Source organism: Oncorhynchus clarkii, chromosome 12 (genome assembly GCF_045791955.1).
Source record: "Oncorhynchus clarkii lewisi isolate Uvic-CL-2024 chromosome 12, UVic_Ocla_1.0, whole genome shotgun sequence".
Lineage (NCBI taxonomy): Eukaryota > Metazoa > Chordata > Actinopteri > Salmoniformes > Salmonidae > Oncorhynchus > Oncorhynchus clarkii.
This window is the reverse complement of record NC_092158.1, coordinates 60,488,892-60,516,778: the sequence shown is the minus strand read 5'-3', so window position 1 is coordinate 60,516,778 and position 27,887 is coordinate 60,488,892. Positions and strand designations below refer to the sequence as shown.

The 27,887-nt window shown below is 40.7% G+C and overlaps 1 protein-coding gene across 2 annotated transcripts; it reads right to left on the bottom strand.

Moving 5' to 3' along the window:
• Positions 1 to 59: 59 nt before the first annotated feature.
• Positions 60 to 26,285, bottom strand: LOC139420920 (NME/NM23 nucleoside diphosphate kinase 4). Of its 2 annotated transcripts, none has more exons than XM_071171340.1 (6): positions 26,055 to 26,285; positions 16,540 to 16,670; positions 15,184 to 15,285; positions 1,295 to 1,407; positions 909 to 1,071; positions 60 to 280 (listed from the first exon to the last, which is right to left on the bottom strand). In XM_071171340.1, the coding sequence occupies exons 1-5, from the start codon at positions 26,209 to 26,211 to the stop codon at positions 951 to 953; spliced, it is 624 nt and encodes a 207-aa protein (XP_071027441.1). In that variant the 5' UTR covers positions 26,212 to 26,285; the 3' UTR covers positions 60 to 280; positions 909 to 950. The 2 variants fall into 2 exon arrangements, with proteins under 2 accessions (XP_071027441.1, XP_071027440.1); XM_071171339.1 differs by having other exon boundaries at positions 60 to 243.
• Between the last annotated feature and the right edge of the window lie 1,602 nt (positions 26,286 to 27,887).

Here is a 27,887-nt window from a genome sequence, read left to right as displayed (position 1 = left end):
TTTCTGAATCATGGCAGCATTAGTATCACGTTTTAGGAAAGACCCAGATGCAGACAGTGTCGAAGTGACAAAAGTTTATTACTAGAACAGAGGGCAGGCAAAACGACAGGTCAAGGGCAGACAGAGGTCAGTAATCCAGATCAGAATTCAAAAGGTACAGAACGGCATGTAGTCGCAGGGCAGGCAGAGGTCAATAATCCAGTGTGGTGGGACAAGGTACAGGACGGCAGGCAGGCTCCGGGTCTGGGCAGGCAGAATGGTCAAAACCAGAAAACAGGAACTTTAGAAAAGACAGGAGCAAGGGTGAAAACGCTGTTAGGCTTGACGAACAAAACGAACTGGCAACAGAACACAGGTATAAATACACAGGGGATAATGAGGGGAGACACTTGGGGGGTGGAGACAAGCACAAAGACAGGTGAAACAGATCAGGGTGTGACAATTTGGATGGGTTCAGAAACATCTCCGCTCATTTAGAAATAAAAAGATTCCAGACACCATTTAGTTACTATTAGATCACATCCCATAAAACGAATTGCAAATGCAGCCAATGAATTTGTAGAGTTGCAAACTTGAAGTCATTAGGTCCAAGCGATATGGCACCAAATAATAACTACACTAGTAAATTTGTCCAAATAGTTATGATTTCTTCAAATGGAGGGACTAAATACATAGTGCTTTTATGTCTAAATGGTCAAATGGATATTCATTAAATCAGCCTTAAATAAACTAATGTCATATGGATCATTTGATCTTAAATCCAAAAACGAATGGTGATGACGATACATTACTGTATAAGAGTAGGCGAGGGGCTCTTGGTTATTGGAGCCTCCCACGATGGAGAAGGCTGAGTATTGCAAGCAGGACAGAGTTAGGTATGGGGCCACTGTTCCTGATGGTCATTCTACCTTGTTCACACTCTCTTTCAATCTCTGCCTTCCATCTCGTTCTCAAAGCTGATAGGTGCTATTGTGGTCATAGCAGTCCCAATCCATCAGTTCCTTTCGATGAAACCACAGCTGGATCTCCCTCTGAGCCCCCTCTACTGAATCACTGGCATGGACCACATTTCTGGAAAATAAATACAAACCTACATTCATTAAAGTCCAGTTTTGTATTTTGCATTGAAATTATGCACCCACTTTCAAAACACTTTCACAAATGATCAATTTCATGTTTATATATTATTTTGTTTTTATCCCTCAAATCTTTAAATATTTGTTTAAAATGGTATTGTGCAAATTATTGTAAAGTGAAAGATCTTTTCATTTGAGTCTTTATTGAAAAGGTTCACCTGCTGATGTGAATGCTGAAATCCCCCCGGACAGTGCCTGCTTGGGCCTCAGATGGGTTGGTGTCTCCTACCATGATCCGGGATGTCCGGACCACATTATGACCCTCCCACACCTGGACAACAAGAATGGATGTAGTGCTTACCAGGATTAGGGAAATCCAATCTTAAATCAGTCAATTCAGCAAATTAATTGAAAGTGAATCAATCAGATATACACAAGTGGTTAGGTGTTTTGGAATTTAACAGATACAGTGCCTTCAGAAAGTATGCACACCCCTTGACTTTTTCCACGTTTTGTTATGTTACAGCATGAATATAGGAGAAACTGAGGATGGATCAACAACATTGTAGTTACTCCACAATACTAATACAAATATTTCAAAACATGCTGTCACGCTCATCATAATGATTGGACCAAGATGCAGCGTGGTGTTTCCATCCTTTATTTAGAAAATGAAAACTTCAAAGAACAAAACGAACAAACGAAACGTGAAGCTAATAATAATGCTCACTGGCAACTATATCTAGACAAGATCCCACAAAGCACAATGGGAAAATGGCTACCAAAATATGATCCCCAATCAGAGACAACGATAAACTGCTGCCTCTGATTGGGAACCATACTAGGCCAACACAGACATATAATTCACCTAGATAACCCACCTTTAAATCACACCCCGACCTAACCAACATAGAGAATAAAAGCTCTCTATAGTCAGGGCGTGACACATGCATCCTGTTTGCAACAAGGCACTTAAAGTAATATTTTTGTTCTGAACTCAACGTGTTATGTTCGGGGGCAAATCCAATACAACACATTACTGAGCAACACTCTCCATATTTTCAAGCATAGTGGTGGGTGCATCATGTTATGGGTATGCTTGTATTCGTTAAGGACTGGGGAGTTTCAGGTTTTTCAGACAAAATCCATTATTTGACCCATTTAGAGACTTACTCAGAAAGACTCACAGCTGTAATCGCTACCAAAGGTGCTTCTACAAAGTATTGACTCAGGGGTGTGAATACTTATGGGTCATTCTATGAAAATGGTGGCTTTTTGAACAGCCAACTTAAAAAAAAAAGTTAGATCAAAAACTTAACCAGATAATAGTTAAGCGCTTAACATTATAAATCAACAAATGACAGCTTAACATTTTTTATTTTTACCACATTACATTAAAAAAATGCTTGTGCTGCCTTTTTGTCACTGGTGTTACCTATATTTTAGATAACCATTTGGGCTTTCTAGAATGTCATTTCAGTCTTTAATTTGTATATATAATCAAAGACAGTATTGTCATGAACCTTTTCTAAGAAATGGTTTAAATCCTCTAAATCCCTTAAATAAGTCTGGTGTTTTTGTTTAAGGGAGGCTGCTCTGCGGTGTGGGTCAGCATCACTGCGCTGTCTGTAGATTCTTTGCTTTTCAGCAGCACCTAATTTCGCCATATCTATTGTGGTATCCCAGGAGGTCTACCCCGTGGGATGGTAATAGAGGGGAGGGTATGTGAGGCCACGTTGGCTCCCTCTGCTGGGAATACCGGAGCTGGGCACCCTGACACGGACAGCTAAGTGAAGGTAATTAGAGGAAGGTGCCAACCAGCCGTGGAGGCTAAATAAAAGAAGCACGATGGCACACCGCAGAAGAGAAGGGTGAGAGGGACACCAGTTAAGAAATAGAAGGAAGACAGAGCAAAACCTATTTCTTTGATATATTTGTTTTCTGTCTTAGTAAAGTTGTTTTGTGGACTAAAGCCTCTGTGTCAATCTCTGCACGCTCCACCCAATGGTTTACCACACTATTAAAAGGAATGCCATATTACGTGATTACAATATTGAAACAGTGATAAACTGCAAATAAGTATTTTTTAAATATAATTGTTGAAGGTTTTATAAAATTTTACGTTGAGAAAAAGGTTTGTGGTGTTATTGACTGTCACTGGTGTTACCAGCAAGAACAGTAACACATCTGCAGACACAATGGCATATCTAAGATGGCGGCCACTGTAACTCAAATTACACTTTTTAAATTGTAAATCAATCACTTAATCATGCAATTTTATCAATATCAAAATCAAAATCAAACTTACTATAAACGATATAACACCAGTGACATCTTAAGTCCTCGCATGAAATGAATCATCAAATTGGTGACACATGAAGCACCATGTGCTTTACAAAACAGTCCTGTCTCCAATGAACCTTTGACCCAGGAAGAATTTGACAAGGATGTTGCATTTTTTCAAAGTGGTGGTTTTTATACATTTTAACACCAGTGACATGAAATTGAGGGACAGCTATTACTTGTAAATTTGTCATATTTATTTTATATTTTAGTTTTTTAAGTAGTCCACTAATTTGCTCTAATACTTTCCTTTGTATTTTGACATTTAAAGAGGAAGAAATATATATATATATATAGCACAAAAGCAATAATGGCATAGTAATGAATAAGTGTCATATGACATCAGTCAAAAATAATAAATTATTGTCAGCTCATGCTTACATCTTCACACAATGGCATCAGTTGGATTTAATTCAGCTGTTATCTCTTGTCCTAGCAGTTGACACAAATTGTCGTAACTTTCACTTGCTTGACACACTGACATAGCTTTGTTTGGTTGTAGTGCTTAATAGTCTCAGTTTCTTTTTACTGTATCCAGTTGTCTTGTTATTCTTCAGCACGGTTGTGAAGTACATGATTTTCATGGTGCCAGCCAAGCTTGTTTTCTTTGCAAGCAACTTGTTTGTCATTGACAGTGAAGTGAAGACATTGCCCATGGTGTTAATTCTTCCCATGCCAATGTAAGGTTCCACAAGACTCATCACCATATACTCAAGACCAGTGGCGATTTTAGCATGCAAATCTTGGTGGGGGAACCCAAAAAAAGTTGCATGCCAGCAAAGCCACTACACAACACTAAACAATATATTAATTGCACTATAAAGGTGACAAACACCTTACTACTGCTACACCTGGCTACCAGCGGAGCCTTGTCTGGCAGCAAAACAGTTCATTCAGCCTTATTTGCTGCCTTTAAGAAACACATAGCTGATAGGCTGAATTGCTTAAACAAATGTGGTTTCTAATGACAATTGAGATGTACAAACTATGGCACAAGTGGATAAGAGGCAATCCGTAATTTCAATTAAGACATTAATGAGTGAGCAACGACGGACATAGTCCCTATAACTGCACCTGGCTGGTTCTGCACTTTTGAAATGTACAGCGATAGAATTCAGAACATGGGCCGTCCCTGTACCAGTCAGAACCATAGGTAGGATAAATAGGGAATGGGGGATACCTAGTCAGTTGTACAGCTGAATGCATTCAACTGAAATGTGTCTTCCGAATTTAACCCAACCCCTCTGAATCAGAGAGGTGCGGAGGGCTGCCTTAATCAACATCCACAGCGCCCAGGGAACAGTGGGTTAACTGCCTTGCTCAGGGACAGAATAACAGATTTTTACCTCGTCAGCTTGGGGAATTGATCCAGCAACCTTTCAGTTACTGGCCGAATGCTCTAATCACTAGGCTACCTGTCCCCCAAATAAATGGGGAATATAAAGAGACAATGAAAGCTCTTACTATATTCAATGATTACATTTCTTGGAAACAGGTTATAGGCTATTTGTGCACCACCAAATTAGACGAGTAGGCGAAATTAAGAGGTGAAAATAGACCAAATTATTAGGGTGAGTCACATTGAACACCGTTTGGGTCTTTGCGTGTCAAAAAAGACACACGTCATTTAACACTATTTGACGAGTTAAATACTCTTTTAATGCGGCTCGGTTTCCTTAACCATAATAAAGATAAAGAAAAACAATTTTACAATTTTACCATAAATCTAATTGTGCTAATGGAAAAATGGAATATTCATAAATGTAAATTCACTAATAAAAAACACTTTTCTGTGTTTTCTATAAGGAATTCGAGCAGTACATTAAGACCATTCAACATTCTTCTAATAAGAAAGCTGTGAAAACAATCAATATGTGTGTTCCTTTTAAGGTCTTTGTATAATGTGTAATTTGTTGTACACCCTAGCATATGTTATCATTGTCTATTTGTGTACTTCTTGTATGTATACAGACTATTCTTCATTATTAAAAATACATTTTAAAAATACACTTTTAATTTGACACGACAAATAACACAATTCTATTATAGAATGCTGTGTGTGCTGAATTTGCACGTGCAAGCCATCACCACAACTACAATGGTGAAAATAGACCAAATTATTAGGGTGAGGCATGTGTGCTACTAACGGCTTACTACACACTTAATATATATTTTTTTGCTACAGTATACATTTCTCCCTTGCATATCACATAATTTATGCAGCAGCATACAATACATTTTTGGACTCACCCTGTGAAGGTGGCGCAGCGGTCCTTTGTGGGCAAATGTCATCAAACTTTGTCATCAAAGTCTGGCATTCTCTGGCTTTATGGTGGGAACTCGAAGAGAAAAAAAACCACAGCCACTCCATTGAATAGCAGGCAAACGTTATTGATTTCTTTGCAACGCTTGCAGTTAGCCATTGATTCCTTCCAAACGGCTCATTGTTGAAATTGCGATTTCCAACTTGTTTTGTAATCTTTATGTACAATGGCCAATGAGCACCGATATGTTTTATTTATAATTTATCTTCATATGACAAGGATTAAAAAGGATTTGCCAGTAGAGAGTCGACTTGATGACAACTGATGATGACTGCTAGCTAAGACTTTGAAAGTAAAATGTTGACAGTCCAATCAAAGCTTCTGTAGATATAATGTGATTTGATGTCATTCAATCTGTGTCCAATGACCTTGAGCCTTCTTGGATAAGCTCTTCTAATATAATTCTATGACAGAACCCAAGGGGTTAAAAATGTTGAGCTCTAACCACACGGAACCCAAACCGGCTGCGTATGTGCGCCATCGTGCATAAATGTATTTTTCCCCCCACACCAAACACGATCACGACACGCAGGTTAAAATATCAAAACAAACTCTGAACCAATTATATTAATTTGGGGACAGGTTGAAAAGCATTAAGAATTTGTGGGTACCTTCTTCTATAAACCAATGAGGAGAGGCAGGACTTGCAGCCCGATCTGCGTCAGAAATAGAACTGACTTCTATTTTAGCCCTTGGCAACGCAGATGCTCGTTGGTGCGCGCGCGAGCAGTGTGGGTGCAATAATTGAATAACATAGATTTCTAAATGTATTTTGCAGTGCTCGTGCATGCGGTGTAGTCAGCCTGTAACTTGGGGACACTACTGTCCCATAAGTGACAGAAAACTGAGCCAATCATGACAGAAAACTAAACCAATAACACGCAACGGTCTGTATTTTCTGCTGGCTAGCCCCACCACCACAGAAAGCACTGAGCTAGACTGAAACACCTGCATTTTGGAGCTGCCTTACTCAAGAAAGCAAAAAAGAGACCATGTTTCTATGCGGCTTTATTAACTCAATTACATTTTTTCTTTTCAAATTGTTTAAAAACTGATATGTCACAAACTGATATGTGACTCTTAAAAAAAAAAATGAAGAGACCACTGTAAAATGATCAGTTTCTCTGGTTTTACTATTTATAGGTATGTGTTTTTGGGTCAAATTTAAATGTAGTTTTATTCTATAAATTACTGACAACATTTCTCCGAAATTCCAAATAAAAATATTGTCATTGAAAATAATTTATTTGCAGAAAATGACAACTGGTCAAAATAACAAAAAAATGCAGTGTTGTCAGACCTCAAATAATGCAAAAAATAAGTTTATATTCATTTTTAAACAACACAATACTAATGTTTTAACTTAGGAAGGGTTCAGAAATCAATATTTGGTGGAATAACCCTGATTTTCAATCACAGCTTTCATGCATCTTGGCATGCTCTCCACCAGTCTTTCACATTGATTTTGGCTGACTTTATGCCACTACTGGCGCAAAAACGCAACTAGCTCGGCTTTGTTTGACACCTTATGACCATCCATCTTCCTCTTGATCACATTCCAGAGGTTTTCAATGGGGTTCAGGTCTGGAGATTGTGTTGGCCATGACAGGGTCTTGATCTGGTGGTCCTCCATCCACACCTTGATTGAACTGACTGAATATGTCCGTAAACACACCGGCCAGCTGGTCTGCGCATGCTCTGAGGGCGCGGCTGGGGATGCCGTCTGGGCCTGCAGCCTTGCGAGGGTTAACTCGTTTAAATTTCTTACTCACCTCAGCTGCAGTGAAGGAGAGTCCGCATGTTTTCGTTGCAGGCCGTGTCAGTGGCACTGTATTGTCCTCAAAGCGTGCAAAAAAGTTATTTAGTCTGCCTGGGAGCAGGACATCCTGGTCCGTGACTGGGCTGGATTTCTTCCTGTAGTCCGTGATTGACTGTAGACCCTGCCACATGCCTCTTGTGTCTGAGCCGTTGAATTGAGATTCTACTTTGTCTCTGTACTGACGCTTAGCTTGTTTGATAGCCTTGCGGAGGGAATAGCTGCACTGTTTGTATTCGGTCATGTTACCAGACACCTTGCCCTGATTAAAAGCAGTGGTTCGCGCTTTCAGTTTCACGCGAATGCTGCCATCAATCCACGGTTTCTGGTTTGGGAATGTTTTAATCGTTGCTATGGGAACGACATCTTCAACGCACGTTCTAATGAACTCGCACACCGAATCAGCGAATTCAGTGGCATGGAACATTGAACATTGTTCTGCTAGAAAGACCAATCCTCAGAGTTTGGGAACATTGTCAGAGCAGAAGGAAGCGAGTTTTCTTCCAGGACAACCTTGTACGTGGTTTGATTCATGTGTTCTTCACAAAGACAAATCTGCCCGATTCCAGCCTTGCTGAAAGCACCCCCAGATCATCACCGATCCTCCATAAAATGTCACAGTGGGTGCGAGACTTGTGGCTTGTAGGCTTGTGGCTCTCCAGGTCTCCCACCCACTGTGTAATTTTGGATAAATGTTATCTGTAGTTTATAGAATAAAACAAACACATTTTTTTTACTCAACCACATACCTAGAAATAGTAAAACCAGAGAAACTACGAATTTTGCAGTGGTCTCTTCATTTTTTCCAGAGCTGTATTTATATATAGAGATTTTTTTTTTACCTAAGTGTGGTGCTCAAAACAGGTGGGGCTTTGCCACACCTACCCTGAATGATGGGTCTCCACGGTTTCCGAATCTTGCTCACCTGCTGCCCGATGTGCATATTTTCCTAGATATTGAAAGCATGTACAATTACACACGCTCTCAGTGTGTAGCCTACTCCAGGTAGGCCAGAGTTGAGTGATATGACTGCTTGGATTAACAACGACAGTGTGTTATATAGACTTATTTAGGAAAAATCAAGGACGGAGGGGGGCATGACTTAAAAAATGGCAGAGTAATATTTATTTTTAAATTCATGAGCAGTCAAAATTACTGCTTTAGCGGTTCTAGAGTTAACCAATTGATATTGTGTCATCATGTTTTACACTACACTAACATCATCAATCTGAGGTAAAAAAATATATACCCTTACCCTGCCCGAGGTGTTGGAAGAGGCTGTATTGGGATGAGGATTCATCAACATGTTTGATGTTTGTGGTGCACTCATTGAACACTTTTTTTGTGATAAATTTGTGTATTGTCTTCAAGTTTGATAAGGTAAGCGAATGCATGTATTCTCATAAATGTAGCCCATACATACATTCATTCTTTGTAGCAATTAGATCTTTCATTGCTTTAAACTAGTAGTTGTAGTTCATATTGATTATGTGCTGTTCCTTCTCTCTTTCTAGAAGCAATCAGTTACAAGGCAATTTCAGCAATACAGAAAGCACAAACCACCGCATTTAACCACAGGAAGGTGACTGGAAAAATGGCCGAATGCAAACAATCCAGTTATGGCCTCCGCAAGGCAATCAAACAGGCAAAACATCAGTTCAGAGACAAAGTGGAGTCTCAATTCAACGTCTCAGACTCCGTATGTGGCAGGGACTCCAGACATGTACGTATTACAAAGGGAAAACCAGCCAGGTCGCAGATATCAAAATCTTGCTCCCAGAAAAGCTAAACACTTTCTTTGCCCGCTTTAAGGATAACACAGTGCTACCGATGTGGGCCGCTCCTGAGGACAGTGAGCTCCGTTCCAGCTGGTTGGAGTGTTTACTGCAGCGGTGTAGTCACGGCCTACCCAGTTTGATCTCAGGCCTACCCCCAAAAAGTTATTATTATTATTCAATATACATTTTTTATTTATTTTATTACATTTTTAAAAGAAACGCATGTGAGACTGATTTTTTATGGGTTATTTTAATAGAACGTAACAAAGAAATAGTCCGCGACAATCAAGTTGGCTTCCGACTATTGGTTCCATTTAAAATAAAATCATACGGTGGTTTACCTGAACAACGTCACGTGGATAAACTTTGTAGTGTGTAAGCTAGCAAGCTCTACCACGCTAGCTTACTAGCGGTGGTGCGCACTAATAGCGTTTTGATCGGTGACGTCACTCGCTCTGAGACCTTGAAGTAGTGGTTCCCCTTGCTGTTGTTGATGTGTGCAGAGGGTCCCTGGTTCGAGCCCAGGTTGGGGTGAGGAGAGGGACAGAAGCTATACTGTTACATATGAATGGATTCCACAGACATGCTCAATTCATAGAAGTACAGAAAGAGTTGCATCCCGATAGACCACGTATCGAGCTAGAAAGATCCACGGATGTACTTTGGAGTTCAAAATCAGTGTCAGTGAGTAAAGTGCTGTCACTGCTAGATGTCATTTTAGAGGTTCTTGCAGATTTTTCGGGGGCTAGTAGACAAACCAAATTAGAAGCCAATGCCCTCTTACAACAAATCCAGAACAAGACGTTTTAATTCTTGTTAGTCACGTTTAGTAAATTGTTTGACACCAGTGATTTTGCTACGAAGGGATTACAAAGCTCTACATTATCTGTGATGGACTGTATTGGTTTAATTGAAATCCTCAAAAGCATCTTTTCTATGCTATGTCCAGAGATAACTCAGGGGGAGACTTTGATAAAGTTCTCAAGCTAACTGAAGAGATGATGATTAAGCATTATATTAGTAATTGGGATGTGAGAGCATCATAGCAGTGAAAACTGCCTGTAAAATTGGCAGACAGTGTAGTCACAGCTTCATTAGGGAAAACATCCAGCGCCAGTGCCCTGAGGCAACTTTGGAACAATATTCTAGACAGATTACTGAGTTAAACTCAAGATTTCAAGAAGACACATATGGGATCATACAAGCGGCAGCCTCCTTTTCCAAAGAATCCCAAACCTGCGGCCTTAAAGAGCAGCTGGAGAACACATGCGATCAATATGCAATATAAATTGAGGATGCTGAATTCACTGTTTTTACTCAGCAGTTGAGTCGCAAAATGAGTGTACATGACAGCTGCCCGATGATATTTTCCCTAATTTAAACTCTCTGGTAATTAAGGACCATTGTCACACTTCCAATGACATCATGCAGTGTGGAGAGACTTTTCTCAACAACAAGGATAAAAAATCGTCTTCGCACATCAATGACAAGCGCCCGGCTGAACCACTTCAGTTTGCTGTCTTTGGAGCGTGAACTGACAGATACATTGGATTATGATGAGATCCTCACCATATTCAACTCAAAGTCTCGCCATCTGCGCCTTGTGATGTAGGTCATGCCTTATGATACGTCTACTAAAGGTAAGGTACCTTTTTATAGTACTACTGCCCGCCGTGGTATAAATGGTAACATCAAATATAGGCTTGTTTTCCCATCAAGTTTAAAGTGTGCCTGAAGATGAGTTTTATGTTGTTGGCAACTGGTCTAAAGTTACTGTCTTATTTGAATATGCTGGGATAGGTCATGATTTGTATATGTAACGAGGTTGCTCCAAGTACTATGCACTAGTATAAAACGATTGTATTACGAAATAATATGTAGTGCACATCGCAAAATAAATGTTATAAACAAGTAGAAAAAATGCCTATCCAAATTTTTCTAGGCCATCCCAAAAATAAATTCTACCAACACCCCTGGTTTACGGATATATTCAATCTCCCCCTACCCCAGTCTACTGCCCCCACTTGCTTGTTCCTGTACCCAAGAAAGCAAAGATAACTGAACAAAATGACTAGCACTCCTGTCTTCATGAAGTGCTTTACTAGTAAAGGATAATATCACCTACACCCTAGACCCACTGCAATTTGCATATCGCCCCAATAGATCCACGGATGATGCAATCGCCATCGCACTGCAAACTGCACTATCCCATCTGGACAAATTGAATACCTATGTAAGAATGCTGTTCATTGACTTACAGCTAAGCCTTCAACACCATAGTACCCTCCAAGCTCATCATTAAGCTCAGGGTCCTGGATCCAAACCCCGCCCTGTGCAACTGGGTCCTGGACTTCCTGACGGGCCGCCCCTAGGTGGTGAAGATAGGCAACAACACCTACACTACACTGATCATCAACACAGGGGTCCCACAAGGGTGCGTGCTCAGGCCCCTCCTGTACTCCCTGTTCACACGCACGCCTCCAATTCAATCATCAAGTTAGCAGACAACACAACAGTGGTAGGTCTGAGTACCAACATTGACGAGACAGCCTACAGGGAGGAGGTGAGGGTACTGGTGGAGTGGTTCCAGGAAAATAACCACTCCTTCAATGTCAACAATATCAAGGAGCTGATCGTGGACTTCAGGAGACAGCAGAAGGACTACGTCCCCATCCACATCGACGGGGCCGCAGAAAAGCTTGAAGTTCCTCGGCATACAATGGGTGGACAATCTGAAATGGTCCACCCACACAGACAGTGTTGTGAAGAAGGTGCAACAGCGCCTCTTCAACCTCAGGAGGCTAAAGAAATTTGGCTTGGCACCTAAGACCCGCACAAACTTTTACAGGTGCACCATTGAGAGCATCCTGTCAGGCTGTATCACTGCCTGGTACGACAACTGCACTGTCTGCAACCGCAGGGCTATCCAAAGGGTGGTGCGGTCTGCCCAACGCATCACCGGGGCCACACTGACTGCCCTCCAGGACATCTACAGCCCCCGGTGTCAAAGGAAGGCCAAGGAGATCATCAAGGACCTCAGCCACGACCTGTTCACCCGCTATCATCCAGAAGGCAGGGTCAGTACAGGTGCATAAAAGCTGGGACCAAGAGACTGAAAAACAGTTTCTATTTCAAGGCATCAGACTGTTAAATAACCATCACTAGCTGGCTTCCACCCGGTTATGCAATCTTGCATCTTACAGGCTGCTGCCCTATGCACATAGACATGGAACACTGGCCACTTTAATAATGGAATACTGGTCACTTTAATAATGTTTATATACTGTTCAACGCATTTCATATGTATATACTGTATTCTAGTCAAGGCCATTATATTCAACTATTGCTGTACATATAGTATTCTATCCTATGTACACTACCATTCAAAAGTTTGGGATCAATTAGAAATGTCCTTGTTTTTTAAAAAAAACAACATTTTGTCCATTAAAATAAATTCAAATTGATCAGAAATACAGTGTAGACATTGTTAATGTTGTAAATGACCTTTGTAGCTGGAAACGGCTGATTTTTTAATGGACTATCTGTATAGGCGAACAGAGGCCCATTGTCAGCAACCATCATTCCTGTGTTCCAATGGCACGTTGCGTTAGCTAATCCAAGTTTATAATTTTAAAAGGCTAATTGATCACAAGAAAACCCTTTGGCAATTATGTTAGCACAGCTGAAAACTGTTGTACTGATTAAAGAAGCAATAAAACGGTCCTTCCTTCGACTTGTGGAGCATCAAAATTTGTGGGTTTGGTTACAGGCTCAAAATGACCAGGAACAAATATCTTTCTTCTGAAATTCATCAGTCTATTCTTGTTCTGAGAAATTATGGCTATTCCTTGCGAGAAATTGCCAAGAAACTGAAGATATAGAACGCTGTGTACAGTCATGGCCAAAGTTGAGAATGACACAAATATTAATTTTCACAAAGTCTGCTGCCTCAGTTTGTATGATGGCAATTTGCATATACTCCAGCATGTTATGAAGAGTGATCAGATGAATTGCAATTAATTGCAAAGTCCCTCTTTGCCATGCAAATGAACTGAATCCCCCAAAAACATTTACACTGCATTTCAGCCCTGCCACAAAAGGACCAGCTGACATCATGTCAGGGATTCTCTCGTTAACACAGGTGTGAGTGTTGACGAGGACAAGGCTGGAGATCACTCTGTGATGCTGATTGAGTTCGAATAACAGACTGGAAGCTTCAGAAGGAGGTTGGTGCTTGGAATCATTGTTCTTCGTCTGTCAACCATGGTTACCTGCAAGGAAACACGTGCCGTAATCATTACTTTGCACAAAAAGGGCTTAACAGGCAAGGATATTGCTGCCAGTAAGATTGCACCTAAATCAACCATTTATCGGATCATCAAGAACTTCAAGGAGAGCGGTTCAATTGTTGTGAAGAAGGCTTCAGGGTGCCCAAGAAAGTCCAGCAAGTGCCAGGACCATCTCCTAAGGTTGATTCAGCTGCGTGATCGGGGCACCACCAGTACAGAGCTTGCTCAGGAATGTCAGCAGGCAGGTGTGAGTGCATCTGCACGCACAATGAGGCGAAGACTTTTGCAGGATGGCCTGGTGTAAAGAAGGGCAGCAAAGAAGCCACTTCTCTCCAGGAAAAATATCAGGGACAGACTGATATTTTGACCTAGAAGGAGAGTGATGGAGTGTCTGATGAGATGACCTAGCCTCCACAATCACCTGATCTCAACCCAAATGAGATGGTTTGGGATGAGTAGGACCACAGAGTGAAGGAAAAGCAGCCAACAAGTGTTCAGCATATTTGTATTACAAATATCTTATAACACTGTCACTGTAAAACTCCTTCAAGGGTTTTGGAAAGCATTCCAGGTGAAGCTGGTTGAGAGAACACCAAAAGTGTGCAAAGCTGTCATCAAGGCAAAGGTTAGCTACTTTGAAGAATCTAAAAGATTAAATGTATTTTGATTTGTTTAACACTTTTTATGGTTACTACATGATTCCATATGTGTTATTTCATATTTTTGATGTCTTCACTATTATTCTTCAATGTAGAAAATAGTAAAAATAAAGAGAACCCTGGAATTACTAGGTGTGTCCAATCTTTTGACTGGTACTCTATGTAAAACAATTGTTATTTATATTTACAATCCCTTTCATCCAAACAGATTACCCATTTACCTAGCTCATCAATGGTTTATCAATTTGTAAATTACAGTGCATAGAGAATGGTGTTATCTCTATCAGGGAAAAATATGTTATTCCACCACTGGAACCGACAGGTTTCCTTGTGCGTAAAGGTGTTGGAATTATGAGGGAATTACGTCAAGGCCAGAATATGATGTATCTGTAGACACACCTCTGCCACACCTTCATTTCTCTCATCTCTACCCTAAACAAATAGGTAGCTGGCACATGCGTTACCTCATGCCTAATTTTAAGGTCAGAACATAGAAAGAAAAGTGCATAAAAAAGGATTAAAGTTAATTTTACGCTCATGTAATCTGGGCCTGAATTCCCCCCTAATTGAATAATGGTACAGTAGGTAGCCCAGAAGAGATGATAGAGAGGTGGTTCAAGTCTTGGGCTAGGCAGCGAAAAAGTTAACTGAACTGGCAAATGGAGGACTACTGGTCTCAGATCATACACATCATTGACAGTCTGAAATGGTCCACCCACTACCGTTGATCAAGGTACATGAGCAAGGGCGTTAACAGCTTATTCTAGCAGTTATTTTCTAGACCTTCCAGGTGTCCAACTCTTAGAGGATGCCCAGACTGATCAGTGAAGTGAGAAAACAATGAAACTGAGCAATTCAAGTTTGGATTACCAGGCTATACAAAGGCAGGAACTCTCACCATAACAACTATGGGACCAGAGGTCATGTAGTACAGGAGACTGGGGTAAAAGGGCTTCCTCCTTAACTCCTGGTAGTGCTGAGAGAGCAGCTCCTCTGATGCCTGAAGGAAAGAAAGCCAACATTATTTTAACCTTTATTTTAGTCTGGTATTTACAGTGACTTCACTAAGTATTCATACCCTTGACTTATTCAACATTTTGTTGTGTTAGAGCCTGCATTCAACCTTTAAAATCTGCACAGATTTACAAGTAGATTTAAGTCAAAACAGTGAACATTCACTGTCTACTTGGTAAGCAACTCCAGTGTATATTTAGCCTTGTGTTTTAGGTTATTGTCCTGCTGAAAGGGGAATTCATATCCCAGTGTCTGTTGGAAAGCAGACTGAATCAAGTTTTCCTCACAGGATTTTGCCTGTGCTTAGCTCCAGTCCGTTTATTTTCATCCCCCCCAAAAACTCCCTAGTCCTTGCTGATGACAAGCATACCCATACCTACCACCAAATATGAAGAGTGGTACTCAGTGATGTGTTGTTTGCCCCAAACATAATGCTTTGCATTCAAGACAAAAAATGAATTGCTTTGCCACATTTTTTGCAGTATTACTTTAGTGCCTTGTTGCAAACAGGATGCATGTTTTGGAATATGTTTATTGTGTACAGGCTTCCTTCTTTTCACTCTGTCAATTAGGTTAGTATTGTGGAATAACTACAATGTTGTTGATCCATCCTTAGTTTTCTCTGATCACAGTCATTACATTCTTTAACGGTTTTAAAGTCCCCATTGGCCTCATGGTGAAATTCTTGAGCTGTTTCCTTCCTGTCGGGCAACTGAGTTAGAAAAGACACCGGTATCTTTGTAGTCACTGGGTATATTGATACACCATGCTCAAAGGGATATTCAATATCTGTTTTATTTTTTGTTTTACCTATCTAACAATAGGTGCCCTTCTTTGTGAGGCACTGGAAAACATCCCTGGTCTTTGTGGTTGAATCTGTGTGCATGCAATTTATGTGACTTGTTAAGCAAATTTGTACTCCTGAACTTAGGGTTGTCATAACAAAGGGGTTGAATACTTGATTAGACTCCTTTAATTTGTGAAAATTTCTAAAAACATAATTCCAGTTTGACAATTTGGGGTATTTTATATTCAGGCTGTAATGACAAAATATGGATAAAGTCAAGGTGTATGAATACTGAATGAACAAGCACAGTCCAAGTTCCAATTGTCGGATCAGAGTGCAAGTTGAAGCTACTATCATATTGCTTATTTTCATACTACTTATACCTATCCAGATCTACACAAATACCTAGGAGGTAGGGGCTTTGGGGTTCATTTGGAATTGGCCATATCTCACCTGCAGCATCTTCATGCCCACCAGTTTGAAGCCTCTCTGCTCAAAGCGTTGCATTATCTGTCCCACAAGGCGGCGCTGGACCCCATCTGGTTTCACTGCAATAAGAGTACGTTCTCTCACACCAGGGATCCCTATACACGGATAGAAGAAAAACTCTCGTACACATATGCTCTGAAGGGCAGTCCCAGACACAGATTATGCCTAATCCTAGACTAAAAAGCACGTTCAATGGATATTCTCAATTTAACTGGCTTTTCAGTCTCTGGGACACCGCCCCTTAAACTTTTAGCAACAGGCATGCCAACTGTGGATGTTTAATTTCAGACATCAATTTCCTGTGTTTGAGGGGTGCAAAACCACTTATTACTTAAATCACACTGGATTGATGGCTTTCATTTCACCCTTTCAACTCTTTCCTACTCTTGCTTGTGCAATTCCTTTTCCCCCGTTAACGTTACGACTGCGGGAACGTTTGCAATGACCTATCATTTTAATAATAATGGCACCGGAGGGGATGGCTGTCGTTTTACGAGCTCCTAACCAACTTTGCCATTTTGTTAGTTTTTTTGCATTGTTTGTTACTTATTTTGTACATAAAGTTGCTGCTACTGTCTCTTATGATTTTTTCTTTAATGAGTCCGACGCTAAGGACATAATGCTTTCCGGAGAACAGACCCAAATCCCTGTCATTCATGTGAAGAAACGGCGGAGATACCAAGGGAGAATGTCGGGGTCCCTGTTAGGATTCGTAGGTAAGTCGGTAAATCGCCATTACCATCGGTTCTATAGGCCAACGTGCAATCAGTGGAAAACAAACTTGATGATCTACGGTTGAGACTATCCTACCAACAGGACATTAAAAACTGTAATATCTTATGTTTCACAGAGTCGTGGCTGAACAACGACACTGATAATATAGAGCTGGCTGGGTTTCCCGTGTATCGGCAGGACAGAGAAGCTACGTATGATAATACGAGGGGCGGGGTGTGTCTATTTGTCAATAACTCCTTTTGCGTGATGTCTAATATTAAAGAAGTCTCGAGGTATTGCTCGCCTGAGGTAGAGTACCTCATGATAAGATGTAGATGACACTATCTACCAAGACAGTTCTCATCTATATTATTCGTATCCATCTATTTACCAGAACAAACCAATGCTGGCACTAAGACCCCACTCAACGAGCTGTATATGGCCACAAGAAAATGCTCATGTTAAGTGGCTTTGGACTTTAATGCAGGCAAACTTAAATCCGTTTGACCTAATTTCTATGAGCATGTCACGTGCAACCAGAGGAAAAAAACACCTTTACTCCAGAGATGCATACAAAGCTCTCCCTTGCCCTCCATTTGGCAAATCTGACCATAAAAATATCCTCCTGATTCCTGCTTACAAGCAAATACTAAAGCAGGAAGTACCAGTGACTCGCTCAATATGGAAGTGGTCCGATGACGCGGATGCTACGCTACAGGACTGTTTTGCTAGCACAGACTCGAATATGGTCTGTGATTCATCCAACGGCATTGAGGAGTATACCACCTCAGTCAGCAACTTCATCAATAAGTGCATTGACGACGTCATCCCCACAGTGACCGTACGTACATATCCCAACCAGAAGCCATGAATGACAGGCAACATCCGCGCTGAGCTAAACGCTAGAGCTGCCGCTTCCAAGGTGCGGGGCACTAATCTGGACGCTTATAAAAAAATCCCACTATGCCTTAGAACGAACCATCAAACAGGCAAACTAAGATTGAATCCTACTACACCGGCTCTGATGCTCGTCGGATGTGGCAGGGCTTGCAAACTATTACTGACTACAAAAGGAAACCCAGCCGCTAGCTGTCCAGTGACACGAGCCTAAGAGACGAGCTAAATGCCTTTTATGCTCGCTTCGAGGTGAGAACGTTGACCTGTTTAAAGGTCTTGCTCTCATCGGCTACGGAGAGTGTGATCACACAGTCGTCCGGAACAGCTGATGCTCTCATGCAGTCCTCAGTGTTGCTTGCCTAGAAGCAAGCATAAAAGGCATTTAGCTCGTCTGGTAGGCTCGTGTCACTGGGCACAAGAGAAGGGAAAAGGTGTGAGGAGGAAAGCGCATAGATGTGAGAAGGAATTATGCACTACATGCGGTTTGCAGTGGCTGCTATGAAAGGGAACTGCGTTTGCAGGTTGTGTATTCATTCCACCAATTCTGTTAAAACGTTTGTTAAACGGAACAAAACTGGGATAAACATACCGGAATTTGAACAATAGAAACTCTCGTTTGCAACTGTTTGGACTAATGATTACACTACGTCAGTACTGAATGTGTCACTGTCACCTTGATTACAAGCCTACTAGAAAGTGTGTGCCCTCAGGCCTGGAGGGAAGCAAAAGTAATTCCGCTACTCAAGAACAATAAAGCCCCCTTTACTAGCTCAAATAGCCTACTAATCAGCCTGTTAGTAGTAAACATTTGTAAATATATATATATATATTTTACAGTAAACAAATTGACAGCAGACTTTCATTACGCTTATAGGGAAGGACATTCAACAAGCACCGCAGTTACACAAATGACTGATGATTGGCTGAGAGAGATTGATGATAATAAGATTGTGGGGGCTGTTTTGTTAGACTTCAGTGTGGCTTTTGACATTATCGATCATAGCCTGCTATTGTAAAAACGTATGTGTTATGGCTTTACACCCCCTGCTATATTGTGGATAAAGAGTTACCCTGTCTAACAGAACACAGAAGGTGTTCTTTAATGGAAGCCTCTCCAACATAATCCAGGTAGAATCAGGAATTCCAGAGGGCAGCTGTCTAGGCCCCTTACATTTTTCAATCTTTACTGAAGACATGCCACTGGCCTTGAGTAAAGCCAGTGTGGCTATGTATGCAGATGACTCAACACTATACACATCAGCTACTACAGCAAGTGAAATCACTGCAACACTTAATAACAAAGAGCTGCAGTTAGTTTCAGAATGGGTGGCAAAGAATAAGTTAGTCCTAAATATATATACATTTTTAAACTAAAAGCATTGTATTTGGGACAAATCAATCACTAAACCATAAACCTCAACTAAATCTTGTACTAAATAAATGTGGAAATTGAGCAAGTTGAGGTGACTAAACTGCTTGGAGTAACCCATGATTATAAACTGTCATGGTCAAAACATGTTGATACAACAGTAGCTAAAATGAGGAGAAGTCGGTCCACAATAAAGCGCCGCACTACCTTCTTAACAGCGCTATCAACAAGGCAGGTCCTACAGACTCTAGTTATGTCGCACCTGGACTACTGTTCAGTCGTGTGGTCAGGTGCCACAAAGAGGGACTTTAGGAAATTACAATTGGCTCAGAACAGGGCAGCACGGCTGGCCCTTAAATGTACATGGAGAGCTAACATTAATAATGTGCATGTAAATCTCTCATGGCTCAAAGTGGAGGAGAGATTGACATCATTACCTGTTTTTGTAAGAAGTGTTGACATGCTGATTGCACCGAGGTGTCTGTTTAAACTACTAGCACACAGCTTGGACATGACCCCACAAGTCTCTTCACATTCTCCAAGTCCAGAACAGACTATGGGAGGAGCACAGTACTACATAGACCCATGGCTACATGGAACTCTATTCCACAAAAAGTAACTACACCTTATGGAACAGCAGGGACTGTGAAGAGACCCACACAGGGACAGACACACATACACAAAAGACACACACACTACACACATGTACACATGGATGTTGCACTGTAAATATGTGGTGTTAGAATGGTGGCCTGAGTGAACACACAATGTGTTATGAAATATGTCATGTAGTATTTTAAACTGTATGTAACTGTCTTATGTTGCTGGACCCCAGGAACCAATGGGGATACATAATAAATACAAATATTCACCACGTTATGCACTGCAGCGCTGGCTAGCTGTAGCTTATGCATTCAGTACTAGATTCATTCTCTGATTGGATGGACAACACGTCAGTTCATGCTGCAAGAGCTCTGAGGACGTCTTCCGGAAGTTGTCATCATTTCTGTGTAAGTCTTTGGAAGGGGGTGAGAACCATGAGCCTCCTAGGTTTTGCATTGAAGTCAATGTACCCAGAGGGTGATGGAAACTAGCTGTCCTCCGACTACACCATGGTGCTACCCCAGTGAGTGCTGTTGAGGCTACTGTAGACCTTCATAGCAAAGCAATGAGTTTTAATCAATTTGGTGACGTGAATATATTTAGTATAGTTTTATATAAAAAGGAAAACTTTTATATTACACTATTTTTATGAAATTCACCAAGGATGGTCCTCCCCTTCCTCCTCTGAGGAGCCTCCACTGGTCTGGATATCTTACCATTTTTTTTTTGTTTGTTTCAATATCTGTGTTTTCACATGTACATTGATTGTTTTTCATCTTATGCTACACAAATATAAGAAACACATTTTTCTAAACTAATCCAATCTGTAAGTGGTTGGATTAATAACTAACTGTTAGTGAGATCGCCGTTCGAGTTCACATGGTGTAGGTAGTTGAAATATTCATGTGTAAACATACTGAATTGTAATTGGATGCATTTCACTGCGCTGATTGGATAACCACCCAGGTGGCGAGCTCATCTTCGGTTGAGACACAAACATGCCAGTTATAGCTAGCTAATAAAGAGCTACATTTAAAAATAACCTGTCATACTGCATACTATCCTGTCATACTGCATATTATCCTGTCATACTGCATTTTATTATTTTGTACCAAGCGTGCAAAACAAGAAGTCTCTTCGTGTACTTGATTTTCTTCCATACTCTGACAGACATTCTACATGCAAGCTGTGAGTGACGTAAAAGTGTTGGATATCTTCCTGCAAGTTGGCTTCCAACAAAGATTGGATATCACATTGCAAATCACCATAATGTGACAAGAAATATTCAAATAAGGATGTACACCCTTAACTCAAAGGAAGAAAGCTGAAAAAGAAATGTACTCTGCTGTAGTTGATTGTTAATTCAAAACACAGAAAAGTATAAAATGGCAAGGGATTTGATTAAAAACGACACGGAAAATAATAAAACGGTAAATGGAGTTAAATTTAAGCAACTCTGAGTGAAAGAGAGTGACCCGGCCTTACATATGTTACTGGTTTGTGACTCACTGACACCAGCCCCAGTTAGAAGGGAATAAAGCAGCCCAAGAGTTAACACACACAGGAACTTTAATCACACACAGAAGATGAACATGAGGGTAAACACGTAACAAAAAATATAAACATGTAAAGTGTTAGTCCCATGTTTCATGAACTGAAATAAAAGATCCCAGAGATTTCCCCATACGCACATAAAGCTTATTTCTCTCAAATTTTATGCACAAATGTGTTTACATCCCTGTTAGTGAGCATTTCTCATTTGCCAAGATAGTCCATCCAACTGACATGTGTGGCATATCAAGAAGCTGATTAAACAGCATGATCATTACACAGGTGAACCTTGTGCTGGGGACAATAAAAGGTCACTCTAAAAAGTTGTCAACACAATGCCACAGATGTCTCTTGTTTGTCAGGAATGTCCACCAGAGCTGAAAATGTAATGTTAATTTCTTTACCATAAGAAACCTCCAATGTCGTTTTAGGGAATTTGGCAGTACACCCAACCGGCCTCACAGACCACGGTAACCATGCCATCCCAGGACCTCCACATCCGGCTTCTTCACCTGCGGGATCATCTGAGACCATCCACCTGGAAGGCCGATGAAACTGTGGGTTTGCACAATCGAAGAATTTCTGCACAATCTGTCAGAAACCGTCTCAAGGAAGCTCATCGTCCTCACCAGGGTCTTGACCTGACTGCAGTTCGGCGTCGAAACCAAATTCAGTGGGCAAATGCTCACCTTCGAAGGCCACTGGTACGCTGGAGAAGTGTGCTCTTCATGGATGAACCCCGGTTTCAACTGTACCAGGCATTGTGGGAGTGAGCAGTTTGTTGATGTCAACGTTGTGAACAGAGTGCCCCATGGTGGGGTTATGGTATGGGCAGACATAAGCTACGGCCAACAAACACAATTGCATTTTATCGATGGCAATTTGAATGCACAGAGATACCGCGGAGAGATCCTGAGGCCCATTGTTATGCCATTCATCCACTGCCATCACCTCATGTTTCAGCATGACAATGCACTTCCCCATGTTGCAAGGATCTGTACACAATTCCTGGAAGCTGAAAATGTCCCAGTTCAGTGGCCTACATACTCACCAGACATGTCTCCCATTGAGCATATGTGGGATGGTCTGGATTGGCACGTACGACAGCTTGTTCCAGTTCTCCCAAATATCTAGCAACTTTGCACAGCCATTGAAGAAGAGTGGGACAACATTCCACAGGGCACAATCAATAGCCTGATCAACCCTATGCGAAAAAGACCTGTCGCTGCATGAGGCAAATGGTGGTCACACCAGATACTGACTGGTTTTCTGATCCACACCCCTACTTTTTTTAAACGTAACTGTGACTAACAAATGCATATCTGTATTTCCAGTCATGTGAAATCCATAGCCTAGGGCCTAATGAATGCATTTCAATTGACTGATTTCCTTATATGAACTGTAATTCAATAAAATCATTGAAATTGTTGCATGTTGCATTTATATATATATTTTTAATGTACATTGGTATGGTTCTTTAATGGACAGAAACAGAGGAGATAAATACACTGGCCTGAATAGATATTTTCAAAGTATGATAGAGTCTGATATGGGATATAACAACAAGAATAATGTCAAGGACTGTATATTATACAAATAGTAGGCTGTTGCACAGAAACATACAAGAGCAAAGACTCATCACTGCAGACAATATCAGTAACATAACAGGAATGAGAACTTCATAGAATATGGCTACTCTATAAACTGCAATGATATCAACAGCTTACTTTGTAGTTACGCAACCCATGCACATATGTCTACCCACACTCACAGACTGGAATAATACTGTTCAGCTACAGGCAATATTTACTCCCTTGGAGAGCATGGGTCAGGTTGGCTAGCCAATCAGGGCTAGTGTGTGCAATGGGTTGAGACACACGGCTTTTGTCCGATTGGCTGAAGCCATGAGGTGGAGGAGATATTAATTTGTCATGTGAGGGGGAGAAAGGGTGAAGATGGGTTAAAGTCAGACTGCACGGCTCCAGAAAGCAAATAAACAAATGCTCACACAAACGGTGAGCGTCACACAAACATGTTGCACCCTCAGCAGGGGGATTTTGTAACAGAGTTGGACATTTATTTTATTTAGTGTCATTTTAACTCCCAAATTATCAACACCGTGACCAGAGTAGTTATATCACAAAATGGGGGTAGGAACATAAAAAACCCAAAATAGTGTTACATTTCACTTCATAGGATTTTAATTAATTTTTTCTATTTTACCGTGTTGAATTCAGGAATCCTTAAACTGAAATTAGGAATTTTGCAAACCTAATCAGGACAAAGGACCCATGTTTAGCACCAGGTATAAATATGTCTTTAAAATCACTGTCACCCTTGGTCTAAGAGGGAATTTCCTCTTGACCTAATGGTTTCTGGTGAATACAGGATTTAGTGTTCAGATCCCACCTATGACAGGCAGCATTTCATTCCAAAAGTGTCTCCCTCGCCACAAACCTTCATTCACACCACTTTAAGACAACTGCATAGGTGTGGGAAGAAGTGCCACCTAGTTTAGGCCTGTGTAGCCTAACTATTTTACAGATGATCATGTCTCCAATATAGGCTATCTGCCATTCCAATAACCAGACCCAGCCACTTTGTTTGGTAGGCTAAGATGGGGCTTGGGAAGTAATCACTCAAATTCATAGGCACAGCTATGGATGCAAAGATTGACAGTGTATGAGATTGGAATTATTATTTTTAAATAGCCTGAATTAATTAATATGTGAAATGCTAAAAACTTCTAATCTGTATTTTGGCAAGGAATAAAAGTGTATAGTTAATCTATGTGCATAGTGACAACCAAAGAAAAGACAGAGTGCCGTGTGTTTATGTGCCATGTGTGCGAGCGAGAGAGGCAAGGTAGAATTATGCTTCTGTTTGTAAACCTCACCCTATCAAGTATCCTATAATTCAGTTGAAATGTATGACCCACTGCCCTATTTACAGTAGCCTACTTCTTAAACAGGTCTGTCCTCGTGGTTTAAAAAAGTACTAGGTCACGATCACCTATCCAAATGTGACCACTGTGAAACAAAATGACCCTACACCACAAGTGTCCAATCTATCTGATCAAATATTATTTGATCCAAAACAGGGTTACTATTTTAGCTATTGCCTACCCTTACCAATGAGTGATACACTTTAAATTTGTAGAAAGTAGTTTGAGCTAATGACCTAAAGATTCACTAAACATATCGAATTAAGAGCATTTGAAGGCATGTGCACAACCCACCTGTCCCTGACTTTTCCTAAATGTGTGTATTTTACACTCCACCAGAACTTTGGAATAAATGTAATAAAATATAATACAAATACATTGATACTTTTTACCTCAAAGCGTCAAAATGACCATATGTATATTGAAACAGTAGAATAGCCAGGACAACCAGTACCAACAGCAACCAGTCTAATAAATCCATTTACTATACACAATCACAAAGAAATCCATTAAGATTCTGTTTAGGAAGGTCATATAAACATGATACCTAGACAATTTATTTCAAAAGAACAGAAAAGCATGTTTTGAGTTTTATTGTTTTATCCATCTGTGCTTAGTAGCTGAGGCTATATGGCTGCATCAGGAAATCAACTTTAGCAGACATTACATGCTTATATTCCCCTGCTCTGCCACAGTCAACACATACGGTATATATTTTACAGTAGGAATATAATGGAAGAAACAGAATAAAGGATATTTTTCACAAATGGCTATAGCTGATTGTCAACAGTCTTTTGAAAATGAGCCCACACGCACAATTTCTTGATAATTTTGACACGACTAGGTTCATTAGAAACATCTGAATCTACTCTTAGGGTATAGCAATCACAACTTCTGGCCTGCATGGACCTCTGGATGATTATTTGAAAAAGTGCCGTTTGGTAAACTCGGTTCCCTTTTTTGTCAATGCACACTGAGCTGGTCATCAGTCTCTTCATTCTCAATTTGACAATTGATAATATTGTCACCCATCAGACTATTGTACATTTTTGTCTTTAGACCACATCTATTATAAGTGTTAAATTAGTTTCAATATAGTTTAGGTGTAGTTTGGATGGGCAACAAGCTGGGCAGGCAACTATTGTCCTACAGTCAGAAAATACACTATAGTAATTTTAGAATTTACAGTCTATGCACTGCGGGATCAATCTATTTATTTAATAGGGCATATTTGCACAATTGAAAGATCAACGGTCAGAATTACCATTATGAGCTTTCTAGTAGTGTTAAATCACTTCTCTGTGCAAGCTTAACAAAAACAAATGAATAGCCTACTTGTACACTACTATAGTATGATAGCCTATAGTACTTACAATGGTATAGCCTACATAGGCTACTAACCTGATATGGTACTGTATCCAGTGCATCGATGCCCAAGGAGGAGAAAAAATGCGAACTCAGTGATGTAACTTTTACTCGCTGGTAGAACTCCCCAACCCCGACAGTAAGGACTCGGCAGGATAAGGTTTTTCAGCGCACACCTTTGAAATAGAACCATTATTTCAACAAACCAAAGTTATAATCGACTTGTGATATTCTTCAACATATGTACCTGTTGAAGTCAGTAATGCTCCTTTAAAAGAAATCAAGAGTCCCACCCCCGTAATTTTAGAAAGGTAGCATAAGGTACATGTTTAACCCCAAATATGCTGGTTTTAGGTCTACAGTGGCACGACCAACATATGTTGGTTTTCAGTGTGCCTGGCCCCTGGTAAGGCCCACATACAGTGCATTCGGAAAGTATTCAGACCCCTTGACTTATTCCACATTTTGCCACGTTACAGCCTTATTATAAAACAGAATTAACCTATTATTTAGACGCTTTGCTATGAGACCCGAAATTGAGCTCAGGTGCATTCCAAAAAATGTCTGCAGCATTGAAAGTCCCCAAGAACATAGTGGAACCACCAAGATTCTTCCTAGAGCTGGTCGTCAGGCCAAACTGAGCAATCAGGGGAGAAGGGCCTTGGTCAGGGAAGTGACCAAGAACCCGATGGTCACTCTGACAGAACTCCAGAGTTCCTCTGTGGAGATGGGATAACCTTCCAGAATGACAACCCCTGCAGCACTCCACCAATTAGGCCTTTATGGTAGAGTGCCACTCCTCAGGTAGAAGCCACTCCTCAGTAAAAGACACATGACAGCCCGCTTGGAGTTTTCCAAAAGACACCTAAAGGAAACAAGATTCTCTGGTCTGATGAAACCAAGATGGAACTATTTGGCCCAAATGCCAAGCGTCACGTCTCGAGAAAACCCGGCACGATTACTACGGTGAAGCATGGTGTTTGCAGAATCAGGCTGTGTTGATGTTTTTCAGGGGCAGGGACTGGGAGACTAGTCAGTATCGAAGCAAAGATGAATGGAGCAAGGTACAGCGAGATCCTTGATGAAAACCTGCTCCAGAGTGCTCAGGACCTCAGACTGGGGCAAAGGTTCACCTTCCAACAGGACACCGAGCCTAAGCACACAGCCAAGACAGCGCAGGAGTGGCTTCGGGACAAGTCTCTGAATGTCCTTGAGTGGCCCAGCCAGAGCCCGGACTTGAGCCCGATCGAACATCACTGGAGAGACCTGATAATAGCTGTGCAGCGACGCTCTCCATCCAACCTGACAGGGCTTGAGAGGATCTGCAGAGAAGAATAGGAGAAACTCCCCAAATACAGGTGTAGGGTCATAGCCAAGAAGACTCAAGCCTGTAATTGCTGCATAAGTTGCTTCAACAAAGTACTGAATACTTACATAAATATATTTTTGTATTTATTTCGATACATTTGCTAAAATTACAAAAAAAAAAAAAGTTTTTGCTTTGTCATTATGGGGTAGTGTGTGTAGATTGATGAGGGGGAAAAATTATTTAATCAATTTTAGAATAAGGCTGTAATGTAACATTTGGAAAAAGTAGAGGGTTCTGAATACTTTCTGAATGCACTGTACCTATTTAAAAAGATACCCATTGAAGATGTATGTCATTGGCCTACATCCTCAACTGTTGCCAGATTTTTTTTGCTGACACTTATTTGGTTGAATAAAAAGCTAAAATACATTAATGCCTGGTTTCGGGCCTTATTTTTAATAACAATTAAGTGTTGGAGTCAGACTCTAGATTAAAATTAAAGGGCAATTTTGTTCTAAAAGAAGACAAACCAATATTAGGCGTATAATACTAGTTTTGTT